Source organism: Trichechus manatus, unplaced genomic scaffold, assembly GCF_000243295.1.
Source record: "Trichechus manatus latirostris isolate Lorelei unplaced genomic scaffold, TriManLat1.0 scaffold00056, whole genome shotgun sequence".
Lineage (NCBI taxonomy): Eukaryota > Metazoa > Chordata > Mammalia > Sirenia > Trichechidae > Trichechus > Trichechus manatus.
This window is the reverse complement of record NW_004443992.1, coordinates 8,375,718-8,399,452: the sequence shown is the minus strand read 5'-3', so window position 1 is coordinate 8,399,452 and position 23,735 is coordinate 8,375,718. Positions and strand designations below refer to the sequence as shown.

The 23,735-nt window shown below is 34.6% G+C and overlaps 1 protein-coding gene across 2 annotated transcripts in view; it reads left to right on the top strand.

Annotated features, from left to right (window-relative positions):
• Positions 1-23,735, top strand: part of ORC2 (origin recognition complex subunit 2) — a 155,490-nt gene that overhangs the window by 27,682 nt on the left and 104,073 nt on the right. The window contains exons 3-6 of one of the 2 annotated variants that reach the window (XM_023732975.1): positions 4,265-4,340; positions 10,406-10,505; positions 20,812-20,892; positions 21,619-21,720. In XM_023732975.1, coding sequence (XP_023588743.1) covers positions 20,842-20,892; positions 21,619-21,720 — 153 coding nt within the window. In that variant the 5' untranslated portion in view covers positions 4,265-4,340; positions 10,406-10,505; positions 20,812-20,841. Of the gene's footprint in view, positions 1-4,258; positions 4,341-10,405; positions 10,506-20,811; positions 20,893-21,618; positions 21,721-23,735 lie in introns of those variants that run through there. The other variant, XM_023732976.1, reaches the window with a different exon arrangement.

Genomic DNA, 23,735 nt, shown 5'->3' with positions numbered 1-23,735 from the left:
TTAACCACTGTGCCACCAGGGCTGCTTATATCCTCTTTAGTTGGTTCCAGATGTTGATGTGAGGAGAAGCCCGCAAGTTTCACCTGCTGTGCTCTTCTACTTTCAAACAAAAACTGCCAGCTGCTTGCTTCTTCTGCCTACTTTGAGTATGCCTTCTCCCCTGCTTTCTCTGAAACGTTTTCAAGCTACAATTTTATCACTAAATAAGATGGCTACTTTTCTCACAAGATTGTAGGGTGGAATAACCCTTTCTGATACTTATCTCACTTTTATCACATTCAGTTTTGTATTATAGTTATTAAATGCTGTCTTCTAGTTTGTAGTAGGCTTATCCAGAGGAAAAATATCTTTTACACATCCAGTGTGCCCCACTGCCCCTCTTGCAAGCACCACTTAAAATAGAGCCTTGAGTGAATGAATCTGTCATGGATTGAATTGTGTCCCCCCAAAATATCTGTCAGCTTGGCTAGGTCATGATTCCCAGTATTGTATGATTGTCTACCTTTTGTCATCTGATGTGATTTCCCTATGTATTGTGTATTCTATCCTATGATGTAATAAGATGGATTAGTGGCAGTTACATTGATGAGATCTACAAGATTAGATAGTGTCTTAAGCCAGTCTGTTTTGAGATATAAAAGAGAAAAGTGAGCAGAGAGACACGGGGACCTAATTCCACCAAGAAAGCAGTGATGGTGATGCTCCCAGATCAAGGGAAGACTGATGACAAGGACCTTCCTCCAGAGCTGACAGAGAAAGCCTTCCCCTGGAGCTGATTCCCTGAATTCAGACTACTAGGCTACTGGACTGTGAGAGAATAAACTTCTCTTTGTTAAAGCCATCCACTTGTGGTATTTCTGTTATAGCATTACTAGATAAGTAAGAATCCTTTGCCTGTTTCAGTTTCTTTAAATGTGGTTGCTTATACACAGGTAAAGCAGGGACAAAACATCTATGAGGTACACTACAAGATGTTTATACTATGGAAATATTTCCAGCCCTTTGTGAAGAAGAATTCCCATCCTTGTTTTAATTACGTCAACCTGAGCAAAAAGGAAACATGAATGAGATATTATTGTAAGTGATAATGTGCTCAGCTGCTAACTGAAAGGTTAGAGGTTTGAATCCACTCAGAGGCACCTCAGAAGACAGGCCTGGCAATCTGCGTCTTAAAAATCAGCTATTGAAAACCTTATAGAGCACAGTTCTGCTCTGACACACGTGGAGTCACCATGACTCGCAGTTAACTCAACTGCATCTGGTTTAACTGTTTGTTAGGCTGACATAGTGTTTGGACTATATGAGAATATGGAATGCCTGGTTGTTTTTAGGAATTTCATATAAAACTTTCGTTCCTCAGCTGTTAATTTTGCATTTTCTGTTTGGGCATTAGTTTTCTCTGAGAATTTTTCTTTCGTTAGGAGAAGTTCTATGCCTACCATGTATGACATTTATTTCTTCCTGCTAATTATGCTAATTTGTGTATGTACATTAGTTCATCAACTAGATTATAAGCATTCTGAGGTCAAGGACTATAGTAGTGTATGTGGTGTGTGTGTGTGTGTGTGTGTGTGTGTGTGTGTGTGTATGTATGTTCCGTTATAATTTCTTAAAAATAGTAGCCATTCAGTAAGTTTGTTAAAATAAATTCACCTTCATTCATCCTTTTCATCTAGTCATTCACCAAGTCCAGTCATATTTTTCTGCATAAATCCATTTTTTTTTAACTTTAAAATACAGCTGAGTAATATAGTAATAAACACTTGTGTTCTTATTACTCAGACTTGATTTTTAACATTGTTATAGTTGCTTGGTACTCTTTTTATTCAGCATTGTTTTGCCAGTCTATATTTATACATACAGATCTACTTTATCCCTTTTAATTACTGTGTAGTATTCCATTGTATAAATTTAGCACATTTTATTTATCCTTTCCTCCATTGGTAGACACTTAGGCTTGTTTTTCCTGTTACCGGTACTGCTACAGTGAACATTTTTATATGTTTTCTTACAGATACTGCCTAAACGTGGTATTACTGAGGTGTAGGATATGAATACTTTGTTTAGTTAGATATAGTCAAATTTTTCTCTACCATATTATACCAATTTATATTTCCATCTTAATTTTTTCCCATGGCTTCATCAAAATTTGTTATTGTCACACCATCTAAAATTTGGTACTGATGTGTATAAAATGTTTATTGTTTTACTTTGTATTTCTATAATTATTAGTGAGATTAAGAATCTTCTCATATTCTTATCAGCCATTTAAATTTCTTCTTCTAGAACTTTGTTTCCTCTGCCCAATTCTTTATTTGCTTGTTAGTTTTTCATTGTTTACATTTTTTTAATTGTACTTTAGGTGAAGGTTTACAGAGCATATTAGTTTCTCATTGAACAATTAACACACATTGTTTTGCGACATTGGTTGCCAACCCCACGACATGTCAACACTCTCCCCTTCTTGACCTGGGGTTCCCTGTTACCAGCTTTCCTGTCCCCTCCTGCCGTCTCATCCTTGCCCCTTGGCTGGTGTGCCTGTTTAGTCTCATTTTGTTTTATGGGCCTACCTAATCTTTGGTTGAATGGTGAACCTTAGGAGTGACTTCATTACTGAGCTAGAAAAGTGTCCACGAGCCATACTCTCATGGTTTCTCCAGTCTCTGTCAGACCAGTAAGCCTGTTGTTTTTTTGTGAGTTAGAATTTTTTTCTACATTTTTCTCCAGCTCTGTCCAGGACCCTGTGTGGTGATCCCTGTCAGAGCAGTTGGTGGTGGTAGCCGGGCACCATCTAGTTGTGTTGGACTACATTTTCTTTTGTTGTTGTTCTATGTGGCTTTTCCTTATTTTCATGTAGGTAATTTTGTTGGTACTTCAGAGATTTTCCTTCATTGCTAGAGAATGTTCTTCTGCAGCTTATTTGTTGAGGGAAGGTCCATCTCTCTTCTAGTTGCTGGTTGCTTCCTCCTACCTTCAAAAGAAACCAATTGCTGTTGAGTTGATGCCAACCCATGGAGACCCCATGTGTTTCAGAATAGATCTGTGCTCCATAGGGTTTTCAGGCTGTGACCTTTTGGAAGCAGATTGGTAGGCCTTTCTTCCAAGGCACCTCTTGGTGGGTTCTAATCGCCAGCCTTTTGGTTAGTAGCCAGGCCCTTAACTATTTCTGCCACTCAGGGACTCCATATTCCTTCCTGAGCTCCTGTGCGTTCAGAGGACCTCCCGGCTTCTTTCTGTGATCAGCCTCTATTGACGGTGTTTTCTTTCTCTCCCATATTGCTCACATCTGATTCATGGTAAGCACTCATGCATTGTTCACTGACAAACTCTGGGAATGCCCATTTTAACCTAGCAATAAGCTCTTTTCCCTCTGACATCATAGAGTAGCTAGCTAATCAGAATCTTGCCATTTAGATTTGTTAAATGCAACTCAGACAAGTCTAATGTGTGTTGTCCATACTAGATATTAATTTTGGGAGAATTGACATCCTTGCTGTGTCTCCCAACCCATGAACATGGTATATCTTTCCAGTTGCCACCAAATTGATTCCAATTCCTGGGACCGCATATGTGTAATAGTAGACCTGTACTCCACGAGGTTTTCAATGGCTGATTTTTTCAGAAGTAGATTGCCAGTAGGTGCCTGTAGGTGGACTCGAACCTCCAGTCTTTCAGTTAACAGCTGAGTGTATTAACCAGTTGTACCACCCAGGGACTCCCTTCCATTTACTTAAGCCAAAATCCATTGCAGTTGAGTCAATTATGACTCATAGTGACCCTGTCGGACATAGTAGAACTGCTGCATAAGATTTCCGAGGAGCAGGTGGTGGATTCAAACTGCCAACCTTTTGGTTAGCAGCCGAGCTCTTAACGACTGTGCCACCAAGGCTCCTGCATTTACTTAGACCTTCTTTAGTTTCTCTCAAAAATGTTTTTTTAGTTTTCAATGTAGAAGTCTTGTACATCTTTTGTTATACATATTCCTAGTTTGTTTTTGTTTTTGTTTTTTTTTAAACACTGTTGTACATTGTATTTTTAAAATTTGTGGCTGGTTTATAGAAATACAGTGGATTTTTGTATATTAATCTTATATCCAGCAACCTTGGTAAATTCGCTTATTAATTCTAATAATTAGTCTGTCAAATCTCTTGAGTTTTCTTGGGACGTAATCATGTCATCTGTGAATAATCATCTGTATATAATGACATTTCTTCCTTTCCAGCCCTTATTCTCCTTATTCCTTTTTCTTGCTTTATTATACTAGCTAGACCCTCCAGTACAATGTTGAATAGAAGTGCTGATAACGATCACCTCTGTCTTGTTTTCAACTTCAGAGCTAGGTAAGTTTTAATATTTTACCGTTAAGTATGATGCTTGCTGTAGGTTTTTTATAGATTTTCTTTGTGAGTTTTCTGATAAGTTTTGTCATGAATAAGTATTGAATTTTGTCACATGCTTTTTCTGTACCTATTTGGATGATCTTATGATTTTTCTCTTAGTTAAACTACTGTTATATATGTGGAATAATTTAAATACTATATGTTTCTTTTTACATATGTTGCTTGATTTGATTTGATTAGCTAACATGTTGATTTTTTTTTTTTTTTTTGCATCTATGTTCGTGAGAGAATGATTTTTTTCTTCATTGTAATGCCCTTGTCAGTTTTTGCCATCAAGGTTACATGGGTTCTTAAAGAGATCTCCGAAGCCTTCTGTTATTTTCTATTCTGTGAAAGATTTTGTACGAGCTTGGTATTGTTTATTCCTTAATTGTTTGGAAGAATTTACTGGTGAAACAACTTACACTTGAGATTTTCTTTATAGAATGATTTTTAATAACAGATTCAATATCTTTAATAGCTCTGGGGCTATCTGTGTATTCTGTATCTTCTTCCAGCATTGGTAATTTGTATTTTTCAAGAAATGTGTTTGTGTCACATTTATCAGCATGTTGTTGTTGTTAGGTGCCGTCGAGTCAGCTTTGACTCATAGCCTATGTACCACAAAACGAAACGCTGCCTTGTCCTTCACCATGCTCACAATCGTTCTTATGCTTGAGCCTGTTGTTGTAGCCACTGTGTCAGTCCATCTCGTTGAGGGTCTTCCTCCTTTTCGCTGACCCTTTACTTTACCAAGCATGATGTCCGTCTCCAAGGACTGATCCCTCCTGACAACATGTCCAAAGTATGTAAAACGTAGTCTCGCCATCCTTGCTTCTAAGGAGCATACTGGTTGTACTTCTTCCAAGACAGATTGTTCATTCCTTTGGCAGTTCGTGGTATATTCGATATTCTTTGCCAATTCCACAATTCAAAGGCATCAGTTCTTCAGTCTTCCTTATTCATCGTCCTGCTTTCACATGCATATGATGCGATTGAAAATACCATGGCTTGAGTCAGGCACACTTTAGTCTTCAAGGTGACATCTTTGCATTTCAACACTTTAAAGAGGTCTTTTGCAGCAGATTTGCCCAGTGCAATGCGTTTTTTGATTATAATATCCTCTGATTGATGCCTATAAATTTTGTAGTAATTTGTTTTTTCTCTTTTATATTAGTCTTTCTAGGGGGTTATCAATTTTATTAATCTTTTCAAAAAACTGACTTTTGGCTTTGCTGGTTTTTCTCTATTGTATGCTTTTTTTCTACTTTATTGATCTGCAATATTTTCTAACTTCTAGAGGTGGAAGCTTGAATCATTGAGTTTTTTCAACCTCTCTTCTATTAGTATTCTTCTAATACAGGCAGTCTTAGCTTTGCAGGGTAAACTTGTGCATATTGAACTGTCTTTGCTTTGCACGTGGAAAGTGAGAACTGCCAGCATATGCAGTTAAGGCTCAGTTTTCTTTAAATACTACTTTATCTGCATCCCGTAAGTTCCGATATGTTGTATCTTCATTAGCATTCAGTTCAACGTATTTTCCAATTTCTGTTTTGATTTCTTTGACCAATAGATTATTTAGGAATGTAATTTTAAATTTACAGTTACTGTTTTTGTAGATTTTTATTTATGGTTGTAGTTAATGATTTCTGGCTTTGATTGCAGCCAGAGTACTTACTCTGAATGGTGTCATCCTTTCTGAAATGTGTTGAGGCTTTATTGATGGCCCAGTCTCTGGTCAGTTTTGATAAGTCTAACATGCACTCTTGAAAACAGTGTGAATTTTGTTGTTGGGTGCAGTGTTCTATATCAGTCATTTAGACCACATTTGTTAACTGCATTGTTCAGATCTTACTGACATTTTGTTGCTTTTTCTATTAATTACTGAGAAAGATGTAATAGATCTCCCAATATAATTATGGATTTGTCTGTTTCTTTTCTAATTTTGTAAATTTTTGCTTTATGGTTTTTTAAAGTTGTGCTGTTGGGTACATACAAATTTATGATTGTGATATGTTCCTTTTGATTGATCCTTTTATCATTATGTAATATTCCTTTTTATCTATAATAATGTTTCTTGCGTTAAATTCTACTCTTTCTGATATCAGCAAAGTACATCAGTTTTCTTTTGATTAATGTTGCATGGTATATATTTTCCATCCCCTCCGTTCAATCTTTCTGCGTACTTACATTTAAAGTGTGCCTCTTTTACGGAGTTTGTTTGATTAATACGCTCTGGCAAACTTAGTTTTATACTTAAACTGTAATGTGCTGTATGTACAATTCATGTAATTACTGATACAGTTAGATTAACTATATAATCTTATTATTTGTTTTCTATTTGGCCCATCTGTTTTTTCTTCTTTCTTGCATCTTTTAAAATTAGTTAAATATTCCATTTTTTCTGTTAGCTTGTTTTATACATACACACACATTTTTTTAGTGTTGTTTTAATAGTTATTGTAAAGATTACAACATTTATCTTTAATATTATATAATAAAAATTATTACTTTTACCACTATCCTGGAACTACTGGAATCTTAGATGCCTTAAACCTTATGAAACATTTCAGCCATTGTTAACAGTCACTATTAATTTTTATTTGCTGATATGTTTATGTTTTCTGATATTATTTATTTCTTCCTGTATTTCCATGTTTCTGGTCTAGGCAGTTTTATTCTGCCTGAATAACTCTCTCTAATTATCTTTTAGTATAGGCTTGCTGGTGACAAATTTCTTGGTATTTTGCTTGTTTGCAAACATCTTTATTTCACCTTAATTTTTGAAGGATTTTTTTGCTGAGTATTCTAGATTACTATTTATTGTCTTTTGGCCCATTAACAATGTCATTCTTCTATATTCTGGCTTCTAGTTGCTTCTGTTGAGAAATCTGCTGTCTTATCGTTCCTTTGAAAATCAAAATTTTTTTTGCTATGGCTACTTTTTAAATTTTTCTTTTTCTTTTCCTCTCCCTGTCTCTCCCCCTTCCCTCGTCCTTTATTTTAGTAGTTTGATTATGGCATTCTAGCTATAGTTTTTTTTTTTTTGTTATTGTTGTTCTTTTACCATATTGTGGTTGGAGATGGCAGGGATTCTTGAATCTGTAGGTTGACTTTTTTCATCAGTTTTGAAAAACTCTTCAGTTTTTCTGTCTTTGAATATTGCTTTTATTGCTTTCTCCTCTTGTCTGGGACTCCATCATGTCCCTTGTTTCTCTTAAGCCTCTCTACCTTCCTTCTGTCCCCTCTCCCTTTGTCCCTGTGTACAAACGGCAGGGTAGGGGCATCTGACCTCTGACTTCACAAGGGGGAAAGAGAATCTCCATCAGCATCAACAGCCCAAGGCTGATTGCCATGAGGTAGAGGTCAGACATACTTCCACCATCCAACCTTTTTACCAGTTCTGACACTAGCCATCCCTCCCACAGCACTCTCTACTTCTCTGCTGGGTGCGATAATTCTTTGCAATACCCACACAGAATTCACAGACCATACTCATAGATATGGGCTTTATTAGGGAAATAACAGGTTACAGTTCAAGATGAGGAAGGACTCGGGATACAGTTCTTCAATCAGGACAGCCTTTTCTCGGCCATGCCCTCAAGCAAGCCTCTCTCTGGCCCTTGGCCTCTTGGCCCCTCGGCCCGGACTCTGCCCTGCTCGGACAGGTGTTACAAAGCTCCTAGCTCCGTGGGTCATCAAGCCCCACTACAGCCATCTCCCACCGGTCTCCTGGTTCCTGCCATCTCACGCCACTGTCACTTTTGCTACTGCTGTGCCACTGTCTCTTTCTGTCTTCCATGTTACAACTCCTCTGTCTCCTGGGTCTAGGAGGTTCTCAGCATAGGGACCCCAGGTCCAAAGGATGCATTCTGCTCCCATCTCTTCTTCTTGGTGGGAGTCAAGTCCCCCCTTTCCACCTCTGGGATGGCTCATTTTAAGCCTAGCCAGATGGCAAAAGTGACCAATCCCCTTGTTAGGGTTCCATACACCTTATTTACGTGGTCCCACCCCCAACAAGGGTGCCATGCACCGTATTTGCATTATTAGCAAGCTGTCTCATCCCCTTGGTAGGGCACAAGCACCTTATTTGCATAGTCCCACCCAATCATTTGGAGGGAGTTACAAGATCATGGTGTGAAAAGCCATATAAAAGCCATTACACCGTACTGTCTTCCTCTCTTCTTTTTCTCTATATTTCGTTTTGGGTATTTTTTATTGACCTACCTTTCAGTTCTCTAACTCCATATTCTGATGTGTCCAGTTACTATAAAACCAATATGTTGAGCTCTTAATTTCATATATTGTTCAGTTCCAGAATGTCTATTTCATTATTTTTATAGATCTTGATTCATTATAAAGTTCTCCATCATTCATCAATTTTGTCCATTTTTCTGTCTCTTTTCTTTAATATGTTAGTCAGAATTATTTAAAGATTCTTGTCTGCTAACTCCAATATTGGATCATGTATGGGTCTGATTCTGCTATCTAGAATTAAGTTTTCTCTTAATTATCGGTCTATTTTCTTGTCATGTATTTAGCAGTTTTTTTATTGTGCGCGAGGCTTTGTATATGAAAGAACCGTAGAGTGTCCAGACAATATTATCTTCCAGGCAGAGTTCCCATTTTTCTCTGTTGTGTAAATGGGGTTAGGGGTAGGTCACCTCCCACTAATCAGGGATTGAGCTGTTTTAGAGATGTGTTAAAAGTTTCATAAAACTCACTCTTCCTCTCATTTGCCTAATTTTTTTTTTCTTTTTAAGAGCCTATTAAATATCCTCAGTCAGCCCTGAAAGATTGTGAGAAACCCATTTCTACACAGGTTCCTAGTGTACTAGTTTTTCAGACTCTCTGCTTCAAAAATTGACAATTGTCTTGGTGGTTTAAAATGCCCAAGGTCCAAAGGACAGAGTCTCATTCCCACTGTATTCCTGTGACATCAAGTGCCCGTCTCAGAGTGTTGCCATTTTCTTGTCTGTCTTTCCAGAAACAGTCTGTGTAGTCCTTTTCAAGTTTTTACCCCACTGCAGAACCTTCTAATGAAATAAAAATCTGATGTGAAAGCCGAAATTATAAGATAAAAAAAGTCAGCTGCTGTGGTTGGAGTAGGGGGGTCTTGACACATCCCGTTTGAAAAACAGAGACTTTACAATGATTATGTAATTTAACTTCAAAGGAATTTTATTGTAGTGTTCTTTGCATTCAAAGAGAAAAAGTATACTTTGTTAATGAACATATTTTGATTTTAATGTTAATTTTCTTTTAGTATTTCAGATTTTGAGATTGTGATGCAGTTTTGAATCAAAAAAGTATAATACAGTCAGCAAATACATGAAAATAGTTATTACTTCCTAAGAAAGTATTTACACTTTTAACAACTTAAAAATGATTCTCTATGACCAAAATTTTTTAATCTGTTTTGGTGCCAAAAATTAAAGTAATAGCGTTTTTCTGTGTTCTTTTTTAAAAAAAGATAAAATTTTCGGTTCTGTGAAACTCATCCAAAATGATTTTGTAGACTGTGATACTTTGGTAAGCTTGTTTTATATTGCATATACGGTCTCTATAAGCTGAAATCGACTCAATGGCAATGAGTTTGATTTTTGTTTTGTTTACTAAAATTTTAATGAGGGTGTTTTTTAATGATTCACTATAACATGCTTCAAAGTTTAGATTTATAGAATTTATAGAATTTTATGACTGGAAAGGACTTAATTTTATGGACTATTCAAGTGAGGCTCCAGATAATTTAAGTAACCCACTCAAAGTGTTACAAATAATTAGTGGCAAATTTGAGAGTAAAACTCAGACTTCCTATCTTGAAATCTAATGTTCTTCTTATTCAGTCTGATAAAGGTACACAAGTATGCTATTTATTATAGAAATATTTTGGATAATAATTTTTAAAATTATTTTTTAATTAGGTAAACTAAATGTCTTCTCAAAACTGTTCTTGCTCCTTTGTATTACATTTTTAGAATATTATATCTTAGTATTTCACAGTTTTTCGTTTTTATTTTTTATAGACTTGGAAAATATTTACGTCTCAACCAATGAATTCCACACTTGAAACCTGCCGCATTCCTGTGCCACCTCCTCCTTTAGAAAACTGATCTTAAAACAGAGGTAAAGTCATAGACCTCAACTTTTTAAAGAATAAATAATGAATCTCCTTATATAGTTAGACATGTTAGTTTCTGCTACTCTTTAGTAGGTCACTTCTATTTATTGAGCATTTTTACCTAGGAAACTTGAAATACTCCCATCTTAATTATTGCCTTTGAATTTTACTTTTGAAAGTATTTCCCTTTTAATAGTTGTGTTTTATAAAAATCTTTTTATTGCCTAAGCTTTAAATTGAATTACTGAATTTACTCATCATGAGTGCATTGTCTAGCTACGTCTAGATCAGTGCAGTCCATATATCTTCTCTAATGATGGAAATGTTCTATGTCTCTGCTGTCCAATATGGGACACATTGGCCGTGGTGGTGCAGCAGTTAAGCACTTGGCTGCTAACTGAAAGGTTGATGATTTCAAACTCATCCAGTGGCTCTGCAGGAGAAAGACCTGGCAATCTGCTCCTGTAAAGACTACAGCCTAGAAAACCCTGTGGGGCAGTTCTGCTTTGTCACATGGGGTGGGTATGAGTTGGAATTGACTCGATGGCACCTGACAACAACAGCAGCACATGTAACTTTTGAGCACTTGAAATGTGAGTAGTGCAACTAAAGAAATTGAATATTTAAATTTTATTTTAGTGTATTTGGTATTTACAATCATACCATATCTTAAGGGCTTAAACTCTCATAATTACACTTTGAAATACCTTCATGCTTTGAAATACCTTCATAGTTGTTCACCTCGTTGGAAAATTTGCAGTAGCAAGATCATTATTGGCTACTCATATGTTGCCCTGATAATTGTATAGCTTTGTCAATATATATTTTGATCCACCTGAAATCCTTGACAGCAGGAATTTTAATTAGTCTTGCTCACTGCTGTCTGCTCAGCATCCAACTCAGTACCTAACAAGTAATTGATTTTCAGTAAATATTAGTTGATGAATGGATGAATAATTGCTATACTTTATCTCCACAGTAAAAATGCCTCCTAAATTGTTCAAAAAATTAAATAGTAGCATTGATATTATTTCTATAATAATAACAATAGCTAACTGGCCTCTATTGGGAGCCCTGGTGGTGTAGTTAAGAGCTCAGCTGCTAACCAAAGGGTCAGCAGTTCGAATCCACCAGCCGCTCCTTGGAAACTTTATGGAGCAGTTTGATTCTGTCCTGTATGAATCAGAATCGACTCAACGGCATCAGGTTTGTTTTTTTTTTTTTCTTTAACCACTAGGTTGAGGACTTATATTGTGCCAGTCAATGTTCTAAAGCCTTATGTGTGTTAACTTATTTAATCTTTTAAAATAAACTTTTGACATAGGATAATATAAATTATCCCTATCTTGTAAGTGAGAAATTTGAGGCCAGATTGGTTAAGTAACTTTCCCAAGGATGTGGTCATGAAACTGGAATTCAGATTCAGGCAGTCTTGTACTAGAGCCCATACTCTTTAACCACTAAGCTTTACTACTGCTTATATTCTGATTCTCTGTAAATGGAGAATTCCTAAACAAGATGTGTGCTGTCAGCTAAGACACAAGTTCTAAACATGTGGTAATGGAGAGCTTATTGTGTTTGAATGAGTACTCTGAATTGCTTCCTGGCAAGCAGTTATTGACCTTCTTCAGGTCACGTTCCAGCAGTTTATCATTCTGTTCATTATGTTGTAGTCAGGGAGGGCTTGCTGGTAAAGGTTACCATTACTATGGTCACAAAAAAATAATCATTTTCTGTGATATCCTCTTTACTTTGTTATATACTCTGGAAGTGAGGCAGTATGGGCCTCAATTGAGCTGCATACCAGGTTATCAACTTGAGCTCTTGCTTTTAAATATAGTTTTTATATAATAGGTGATGAGGCGAGTGAAATGTATAATAGAAGAAATGTTCCTCAGAGTTTTGTGCTGATTTCTGTAACCAGATGGTTAAATAAAAAGGAAGCTTATAGTATATTAATAACTGCATTCTCTAGCTACCTTTATGTACTAAAAAATACTGAGCCTAGTTAGGATATATATGTTCTATAAAATTTTTCTATAACCAGTACTATTGTATCTTTCAAATGAAGGTACTAAAATATATTTATAGGGTTTTAGAGTTAGAAAGTAACTTATCATTGTATAGAGGAAACTGAAGCCCAAAGGGTTTAAGTGATTTGTCCAAGGCCATATAAGCAGTGTGGTTCATTGATTCAACAAATATGCATTAAGTAGCTGCCATATGTCCAGATACCATAGTAGGCTTGTTAGCTTTGAGTACATAATGGTGAGCAAAACAGAAATAGACCCTACTGTCATGAAATTTGCAGTCTAATGGAGATAGACAATAAGTAATGAGGTCTCATAAATAAGTTATGAAACCCAAAGAAGCTCTAGGAAAGAAACCATGTATTGGGATGGAAAATACTGGGGAAGAAGGGAAAGGGCTGCTGTTTAGATAAAGTGATCAGGGAAGGCTTGCTGAGACTGGATGGGAAGGAGCCAGCTATTCAAATAGCAAGAGTAAGACAGCATCCCAGGCTGGGTGAAGGTGTGCATGATGAAACTGAAAAGAGTGTGGCCAGACGTAGAAAGCAGTGGAGAGAGTAGTATGAGCCATAAGATAGGGTTCAAGTCACATAGTTAGTGCCTTTTTCAACCATAGGTTTTAGAGTAAGAGTTAAATTCAAATCCAGGCTCTGCCATTTAAGCTATGTTACCTTTCTTAGATTACTCAACTTCTTTATCCTTTAATTTTCTCATCTAGTACTAAGAAAATATTTGTCTTCTTCAGTCTCATTTTTTCATAAATATACAGTGAACTTTTTCAGCAGTAGATTGAATGTAGAAGCAGTTACAAAATCATGTAAAACAATGCGACTCCCACTAATTTTTTTTGTTGCTTTGGAAAAAATAGACTTTTTATTAAAAAAAAGTTAATTATGTTAACATGTAATTGGCTTATTTTTATTTTATTGTGGGAAAATACATATAAAACTTGCCATTTTGATCATTTTTGAGTGTATAGGTAGTCCCCAGATTACGAACGAGTTCTGTTCCTGAGTCTGTCTTTAAGTTGAAATTGTATATAAGTTAGAATGGTTAGATAACGGTTCATATCTAATATCAGTTAGTCAAATGTTTGTCTTAGTATATAGCATATACTGTACTTTTCAATGCATTAAAAACATTAGGGAAACACCTCCAAATACACTAAAACATCTTTAACATAATAATACAGTGATAATAATAATAATGTTTTGATGCACATTTGCGCAAATGCCCATTTGCTATTATAAACCATTGTATGTACCTCGAATTTTTAATATAATAGGCTTTAATCACCTCAAATAGAAACTCTGTACCCGTTAAGCAGTAACTTCCCATCTCCTTTCCCCCCAGCCCGTCATAACCTCTAATCAACTTTCTGTCCCTATGAACTTACTTATTCTAAATCTTTTACATAATTGGAATCTGTTAATATTTGACTTTTGTGTCTGTCTTATTCAATTAACATAATGTTTTAAGAGTTCATGTTGTAACATGTATCAGAACTTCATTTCTTTTTATGGCTGAATAATATTCCATTGTGTAGATGTACCATATTTTGGTTATCTGTTCATCTGCTGATAGACACTTGGGTTGTTTATATGTTTTGACTAATGTGAACAGTGTTGCTTTGAACATTTGTGTACAAATGTCTGTTTGAATCCCTTTTTGACTTATTATTTTTAAATGAATTAGTAAATACTTTTAAAATTTTGTAAAGGGATCCTGATCGAAAAAGTTGAGAGCACTGCTCTAAATCACTAGATTCTACTGCATTTCATTAAATTAGGTAAGCTATAAAACAGTTCTGGTACATAGCTTATACTTGATAGGCTCAGTAATAGCTTACTTATTCCCTCAATTCTAAGACATATGTTTATTCAATTTTAACATTTTTGAAATCAGGGTGTGTCTTGTCTGAAGAAACTTTTCAGTGATCAGGCAAGTAAATTATGAAATAGCAGTTATGCGTCAGTACTTGACATTTTGAGAATTTAGGTCTGGGTTTTCTTTCATTCTGTTATCATTTCAGTTGACATTAGTAGCACTACCTGGGGTTAAATTTTTAATTGAATTTACACTAACCCTAATTGTTACTTAAAATGTCTACAAAATATCACACTATAATACAGCTTTGAAATGAACAATTTTCTCAGCAAAAGATTACCTGACACATGCCAGTTAATTCAAAATTTCCATATGTGTGTGTTTAATTTCAAATACTGGTAAGGTTAGGGTGACTGATTCATGCATCTGGAAGAATATCTATCTGTCAAAAGCTTCTGGGTGACTTTTAAAGAAGATATTTAACTTCCATCTATACTTAATTTGGAAGAGAATAAAATTATTAAGCTTCACCAAGTAGAAAATGCGGGCAAAAATCTTAATAGGTTTTGTTATGGCCAGAAGTAAACTGTCATTGCTAACCAAAAAAACCAAACCCGTTGCTGTCCAGTTGATTCTGTTTCATAGTGACCCTGTAGAACAGAGTAGAACTGCGTCATAGGATTTCCAAAGAGCGGCTGATGGATTCGAACTGTCGACCTTTTGGTAAGTGGCCAAACTCTTAACCGCTGCGCCACCAGGACTCCATCATTGCTAAAGGTACTAAATAAATTGAGTCCATGAGCACAATTGAATTAACAGATGTTTGAGTGTCTGCTGTGTGCCAGGCACTGGGGATATAATGCCTGTCCCTGTGAAGTACAAATTCTAGTGGGAAAGACAGACAGTAATAAATAAGCAAGATAATTACCAAATAAAACCCGTTGCCGTCGAGTCAGTTCCGACGCGTAGAAACCCTATGGGGCAGAGTACAGCTGCCCCATAGGGTTTCTAAGAAGCAACTGGTGGATTTGAACTGCCTTTTTGGTTAGCAGCCATAGCTCTTAACCACTGTACCACCTGGGCTTCAAGATAATTATAGGTTGTGATAAATGCTATAAAAGAAATGGGCAGAATGATAGAGGTTGAAGGGAGGAGGAACTGGCATGGGGCAATTTAAGTAAAGTAGACAGAAAAGGCTTCTCTGAGGAGGTGACATTTACACTGACAGCAATCCAGCCATATACAGAGAACTGGAAGAAGATCATGCTAAGTGGCAAGTACAAAGACCAAGATATCTAGAAACAAAGTGACAATGTGACTATGTGGGTAAACTTATGTTCTCGTCCTTTAGTTAACCAATTTTTTTCTTTTTAATATTATTTCTTGTTTTCTTCTTAAAGTTGTTGATTAACTGATGTCTTAAAATTATTTGTATCACGTTGCTGTTGGGTGCTGTGAAGTCTGTTCCGACTCATAGCAACAGAGTAGAAAGGCCCTAGAGGGTTTCCTAGGCCGTAATCTTTACGGGAGTGGATGGCCAGGTCTTTGCTTCCCCAGAGCGGCTGGATGGGTTTGAACCAGTGACCTTTCAGTTAGCTGCCGAATGCTTAACCATTGTGCCACCGGAGCTCCTTAGTTGTTTCACAGAGAATTGATTATAATTATTATTAACACCACTTTATTCCTCTATTTAAAGTTATTTAACTTTCAGTTACTTTTTAAATGGTTTTGTTAGATGTCAAAGAGATTTGATTTGTTAAATTTGTGATTATAAAAAATTTACCCTGAATGGGATACTTTTTTTTTTTTTTTTTAATTAGAAGATGGTCATTGGGATTATTTAGGGAGCTTTTTCAAAATATATAAGTTTGGGCCCTATACTGGGTGGGAATTCTGATGTAATATGTATCAGGTTTAAAAGATATGTGGTTCTTTTTAAAAATAATATTTGAGCTTCTTGTTTCATTTTAAAAACAGTACATGTTCTTTGTAGAGATTATGAAAAAATTATTGATTAATTGTGTTTCCTTGCCCTTTTTATATTGTAAGAGTTTGTATCTTTACAATCTTACAGTCTCTTGTAGTGAGCTAAAATATAATTTAATAGTTTATAAATTATGTAACAACTTATTTATTTTGATTTTTCTTTTTAAGAAATGTTTTCTTTATTGTGTGTAACAATAGCTACTTAGAAAACATAATGGAAAAAAATCACAATCACAGCAAAAAAATGTAAACTGCCTAGGAATTAACATAATTGAAATGTGTTGACCTGTCTGAAGAAAACACATAACTTATACTAAGCTCTCTCGAAGAGGATTTTTAACTAAGAGCAACGCCATGCTCCTATTTGGGAAAACTCAATATTGTGAAGATGTTATTTGGAATTAATTTGAAAAGTTAATTTCCATTAGGATAGGGTGTAGAGAAGAAGCTTGTCAAAATAAATCTAATATTCATCTGGAAGAATGAAGTAAGTAATAATAATGAAATGTAATTTTAGAAAAATTAGAATCGGACTTGTACAGTTATATAATAAAATGTATTATAAAACCACAGTAATTAAAACAGTTTGGTCTGGTGCAAGATTAGTGGGGAAAGTAGCTCAGAAATAGTTCCAGGTATGTACAGTATATGATAAAAGTAGCATTTCAAGTTGATGGGAAAAAAAAAAGATATGCAAATAATATATTAAAACAATTGGGAACTTTTGGGAGAAAAAAATTAAGTTAGACCTTGATCTCATATCACACTCTATAATGACTTCCAGATTGTTTAAAGGGCAACTATAAATGTGGTTTTTAATTTTAGAAGATTGAGCCTTAGCTAAACAAGCAAGGTGATTTTTAAAATAAAGTAAAATATATTATCTTTTTGCCATGACCCCTTCAAATACATTACAGCATTCTGTATATTAAATTTTTAATGTTTTGGTGATAGATACTCATTCAGATGTTCTGATGTTTCAGAAATCTTATACATCATATTAATAAATGTAAGAAAATTAAAGATTCTGTATTTGGATTTATTTATGCTTCTATGCTGAGCCGTTGTGGTGCAGTGGTTAAAGTGCTAGACTGCTAAGCAAAAGGTCCACAGTTCAAAACCACCAGCAGCTCCGCGGGAGAAAGATGTGGCAGTCTGCTTCTGCAGAAATTTACAGTCTTGGAAACCCTATGGGGTCACTATGAATTGGAATTAACTCGATGGCAGTGGATTTTTTATTTTTTATTTTTTTATGCTGAGGTAGTAGTTTTATAAATAGAATGGGGAGAAATTATTCTGTACATGAGATGGTCATATACTCTTTAAAAATCTGGGAAGGGTTATGGTTTTGAGAGTATATTTAGACTGAATATGCTGTCAATAATGTTTATATCCTTTGACCCTAAAAAACTCAAATGCACAATATGTATAAGGATGTTTACTACAGATACATTTTTTTTTGGTAATGTAAGAAAGTTGAGAACATCAGTAAGTTATTGAACAAATAAGTTATGACCTTATACTTACAATTAAATAGTCTATGGCTGTATCCCTGTCTGTTTGAATGACTGTCTCTTGATCAGTGTACATCTGCATGAGTACAGTTAAGTGTTTGGAAACTCCCATTCTTTGCAGTGATCTCTGTAATTTGTTATGAACTGTACAGTCAAATGTCTTTGCATAGTCGATAATACACAAGTAAACATCTTTCTGATATTGTCTCCTTTTGTCCACAATCCACCTGACAACAGCAGTGATATCCCTTGTTCTACGTCCTCTTCTGAATCCAACTTGAACTTTTGGTGATTCCCTGTTGATGTATGGCTGCAGTTCAGTTTTGAATTATCTTCAGAATTGCCCACATGTGATATTAATGATATTGTTCAATAATTTCTGCATTCTGTTTGATCACCTTTCTTTTGAATGGGCACAAATGTGGATCTCTTTCATTGGTTGGCCAGGTAGCTGTCTTCCAAATTTCTTGGCATAGATGAGTAAGAGGTTCCAGCGTTGCATCCATTTGTTGAAACATCTCAGTTGGTATTCCGTCAATTCTGGGAGCCTTGTATGTCGCCAGTGCCTTCAGTGCAGCTTGGACTTCTTCCTTCAATACCAGCAGTTTTTGATCATACGCTATCTCATACAATGTTTGAGCATCGACCAATTTTTTTTGGTACAGTGACTTCATACCGCATCTTCTTTTGATGCTTCCTGTGCATTCAGTTTTTTTCCCATAGAATCCTTCAGTATTGCAGTTCTTCAGGGTGGCATATAGTTAGTGCTTAAGAAATATTTATAGAATGAACCAATGAATTCCTTACTGAATCTCTCCTTTAATTTCCGGGCAGTTGCCTAGTAGGATTCTGAGCAGCTTCCAGGGGTAACTATCCTAGGATCTTTTGACAATTGTTTATAACTAGAAGTTAACAATGTATGATGGATCCATGCTTGTTATTTTATTTTTTTATTAAAAACTCTTTTTTAGGTGTAATTTGTGTACAATAAGATGCTCAGTAATCATAGTTATATCATGGAATCCATTTTTTAGGTAAAGAACTTATTGTTACTTGAAAGAAAATAAAGAGCAATCAGTGGAATAAATGTAACACCTGAAAGATAGCTTATTTGAAGGGCAGTATCATTTGGATGTGTAGTTCTTCTCATTTCTTCAGCAAGAGTTTTTAACTTTGGAGGTCTAGTTCTATGAAAGGGCTTTAGTAGACCTGTGAACTCCCTGACATAGTTTGCAAAATTGTGTATGTGCACGCATCATATTTACTTCTTTCTAAAAAAGCAATCCATAGCTTTGTTCAGATCTCAAAGAGATCTGTGACTTCCCCTTCCCTTCACCAAAAAAAAAGTTTAAGAGCCATTATTTTATATCTTGTATGTCATGATTTATATGTAGTATTAGTTCATCAATTTAGTTTTTTCCTTTTTATTGTTTATTATGGAACATTTCAAACCTGCAACAAAAGAGAAGAAATAGTATAATGAAACCAGTATAGCAATTAATCAGCTTCAGTGGTTATCAACTCATGGCCAGTCATATTTCATCTATACCCCAGTACACTTTCCTCACTATCCCCTCCCTATTTATTTTACAGTAAATTCCAGGCATCATTTCATCAATAAATATTTCAGTATGTATCTCTAAGCGATAAGGACTATTGTTTTAAAACCTACTGCAATACCATTGCCAAATATACAAATAAGCTATAATAATTCCTTAATTTAATATCATCAAACAACCAATCATGTTCCACTTTCCCCGGTTGTTTCATATGTTTTTTTAACTGTTTGAATTAGGGTCCTAATAAGATTTATACTTTGTAATTGATTATTAATATATGTTTTTTAAATCTCTTTTAATATGTAGGTTCCATCTCTCTCTCTTATCTTGCAGCTGAAGAAATCCATCACTCTGACTTAAGAGCGTTTGCTATTTGAAAATAAGGGGCATATCTTACTCCTTTTTGGACTTCTTGCTTATATAGTACTTAGTATAGTGCCTTATATATAAATATTTTAAAATCTTTCTGGAATTGAAGAAAAAATTAGAAAATCTGATTTCTTTTTTTCTAGGTAAAAATCTAATATGAAATTTGGCAATGTAGTCTTTTTTAAGAAAGGTGCTTTCATTTTAGTTGCTTCAAAGACAGTTCCCCACCACTGCCAGAGGTTCTTTATTTCTTCTTGTTCTTACGTTTTGAGCCTCAAAATTTTTAACAAAGAAAAAATTATTGTTTCTTTCTCATTTTAAAAATATGTGCATGTTTTTATTTATTTTTTGGAATTCAAAATTATATAATTAGAATATTCTCAATAATCCTTTCCTTCAGACGTAAACACTTAATAGGTTAGTGTATATGTACTTTCAGGCTTTTCTCACATTTTATATAATTTTTAAATGGAATTGTAGTTTGCATGCTATTTATTGTACAATTTGCTTTTTCTACTTGGATGTCTTTCCATTTTAGAAAACATAGATCTACCTTCTTCAAAGACTTTATTTTCTGTAGTATATATGTGTATATATTTGTAATCAGTTTGCTGAATATATTACCCTTGATTTCTAGCTCATTTAGCTTTGTCATTTATAATCTGTCGCATGGTTTTCCATGGTGTATAACTTATTTCAGTTGTATACTTGTTAAGAGCTCCAGGCATGGACTGTGCATTGTCTTGGACATCGTGCTGTTTGATTTCACTCAGTAAACTTGTGTTTGTCATTTTGAAGCCTAGTTGTTGGTGAAAATATGAAAACATTAAGATATATGGTTTCAAATGCATCATTAAGGAAAAAAAGCTTATTTCTGAAAAAAGGTTTTTTTTTTTTTTTAATTAGCAAGCTTCCTTATCTAAAGTAATATACTAAGTTTCTCCTTTAGTAAATGGCACAAATCTTTTGCCTTTGGTAGTTTTTGTAAGTATTGTTATCTTCAAGTTCAGCACTTTTCTCTTTCAGAGGTAAAAGAAAAATAAAAGGTAGAAGAAGATGCTGGGATCTGAACGTGGTGTTGTAGAAGAATGGTTGTCAGAATTCAAGGTAAGTTGGATTGAGGGTAAGGATGTATTATGTGATTTTAGATGTCATTAATTTAAAGAGTTAGCAGATGTGTGCTCTATGGAGAAACCTGTAGTAATGTTTTGATATGAAGTGAAAACAGTAAAATATAAAATAACATGTTTCAGTTATAACTCTTTAAAAAAGCACTGAGGTGGATAATGGTTAGAAGATAATATGTAAAAATGAAAATAGTTGTTAGGATCAATGAGGAAATACTTAAGTTTAAAAACATAGTCAATAAAAGAAGGGATGCCTCCAGGCTTCAGTAAGGCCCAGAAATAGGGTTTGTGCTTTAGGCTTTTATTTTCTGTAATTAGCAGTCACTCATTGATTTGACTGAAAGCCATATAACTTAATAACTCTATACAAATAAATGTTTTTTAAAAACATACAATGTAAATATTGCAATCTCTCCTACATTATATTTTAGACCAGATTAGTTTAAGGTGACGCGTTTTGGTAAATCTTGGTATAATTTGTGATTTCTAATAATTTTTCAGAGTTGAGTAGTTAAAAGAATTGCATTAAATAACATCCTAACTTAATAGTTTATTTCTTCTCATGGTTATTTCCTATATAAATTATTTTCACTTTTCTTGGTTGACTCTATTAATACTCTTTTCAAATTGAACTCATGTAAAATAAAGTTCCTGACACCCCAAATATTTAAGTTCACTTTTGTTTTCCTTTGGTGATTTCTTTTAGGCATTACCTGACACTCAGGTCACCAATTATGCAGCAACTTTACACCGGAAAAAAACACTGGTACCAGCCCTCTATAAAGTTATTCAAGATTCAAATAATGAGGTAGGAGAGTTCATAAGAAAAATAATTCTAGCACAGTGAAATGAAATATGTGTACCAAAACCCATATGTGTAAATTTTGTAGTTTTCCCTCTTAAAAATTTTTTTTCTTTTTTTTAAGTTGTGGGACTGAAAAACTTTCTTTCTGCTGTTTTTCATTCTGATAGTTGCTTTGGCTTTTTCTGACCCCTTCCTTTTCATATTTAAAAATGTTGTAATCAAATTCGTTCCTGTTGAGGGCAGTATATTTTGATTCTTGATTTGAGTGACCATCATCTCAGTAGATTATTATTTAACTTGAAATTTTTCTCTGTGAATGTCCTGTTCCGGAAGCCAGAATCTAACCATATTGTGATTGATATTTATTTATTTTAAAAATGGTTCACAGTTATTTGATTTATAATATAGAACTATATATAATCACTCTAATCAGTGAAATCAAACTTATAACACAAAATGCTGCTGCTAGTAAATGCTAAAAAAGATCAGAGAAAGCACCTTTTAGTCTAAATGATCAAGATCAGTTAGAGTTTTCTGTTGTTCAGCCTTTGATAGAAGAAGGAAAAAAATACAGCTATTGAATCCATATATTAACTTATGCAAAATACACACATTATCTTTCCATTAACACATTGGTACAACATACAGTTTTATCACCACTGGTTTCATGTGTGCTTTAAAATGAAAATGAAAGGAACACACAGGAAAGTAGCTTCTTATCTTCCCAGATACAGCCTCCAAGAGTGCCTCTGCTGTGTACTGGAGTGAGTTTGAAGAAGTTCAGGTAATCATCTCCTAACCAGCAGCTTAACTTAAAGTGCATCTTTATTTTTGTTCTTTCGCTAAAAGCTTGCTTATTGACCTCTTCCTTTCCTATCTCTTCTCAGTTAGGCTTGCATCTGTTGCTATTTGTAGCAGCAGTTGCAGGGTTCGTCTGCCTCTTTTTCTTGTGCTGTGTATTTCTGAATGTTTTGAAAATTTAGGTGTGGGTAATGTACATATATGCATATCCTTCTTGGTCAGGAGTTTTCAAAAATCTGTTTGAATAATAAATGTGTGTATTCCCTACCCCTTGTTTTGTGCTAACTTAACATTTAAACTTTGCTTATTGAAGTTTGTGTGTTTTATGCTTTCTCTTTAGATTGTAAGCTCTTTATGGGCAGTGATCATATATTCTCTATTTGTTAGTTCCCTAGAATCTAGTACTTTATCATGTACGTAATGAACACGTGATAAATATTGGTTAAAAGAATAGTGAACTGCAAAATGAGATTCTAAAATGCTGTCATTTTCATTAGGACTCACGTGTATAAAAAGTATCCTTTGCCTTTTTAAAAAATTTTTTAAATTTTTTTTCTCTTTTTACTAGCCCACTACCAAAAAATATCATCTTTGCATTGTCAGGTTACAAAAGAGGCAAAAAATTTCTTTATCCTCATTTCTCTCCTCTGATGGATGTTGATAGTGCTACTGGTAACTGAGAATTACCTGGCAAGGGTGTTGGCCCTTTGTATATGTGCTAGTAACAAACTCCTTTGAAGAAAGGAAAGGGGGTATAATGACAAGGAAGGAGAGGCTAATATTAATGGAACCTAGGCAACTTGAATACATATACTTGATTTTATAAATGTTTAGCTTATGCTGCGCCTTTGAAAAATTCCAGAATTAGAATTTTCCAAGGAAACAGTCATAAAGAGAAATGGAAATAGAGGGAAAAATAGAAATGATGTATTCCATGAAGATTTGTTCAATTATTTTCAGATTATTGTAGGCTAAAATGTGATAAAGGAAAAATGTCACTTTATTTCCTTATTTTACCATAATTTCTTTGGGGATTCCTTGAGGCAACCTCAAAATGTATTTATTTATAGAATTACAAATGTGATTAAGTTGAGGGTTGACCTAGAAAGGGTTTTTTTTGTTTCGTATTAGTATTTTATTACATATTTAAGATATATATTGCAATTTATATATTAGGTTCTGGCTTAGAAAAAGGAGTGCAGAGGTACATAAATATT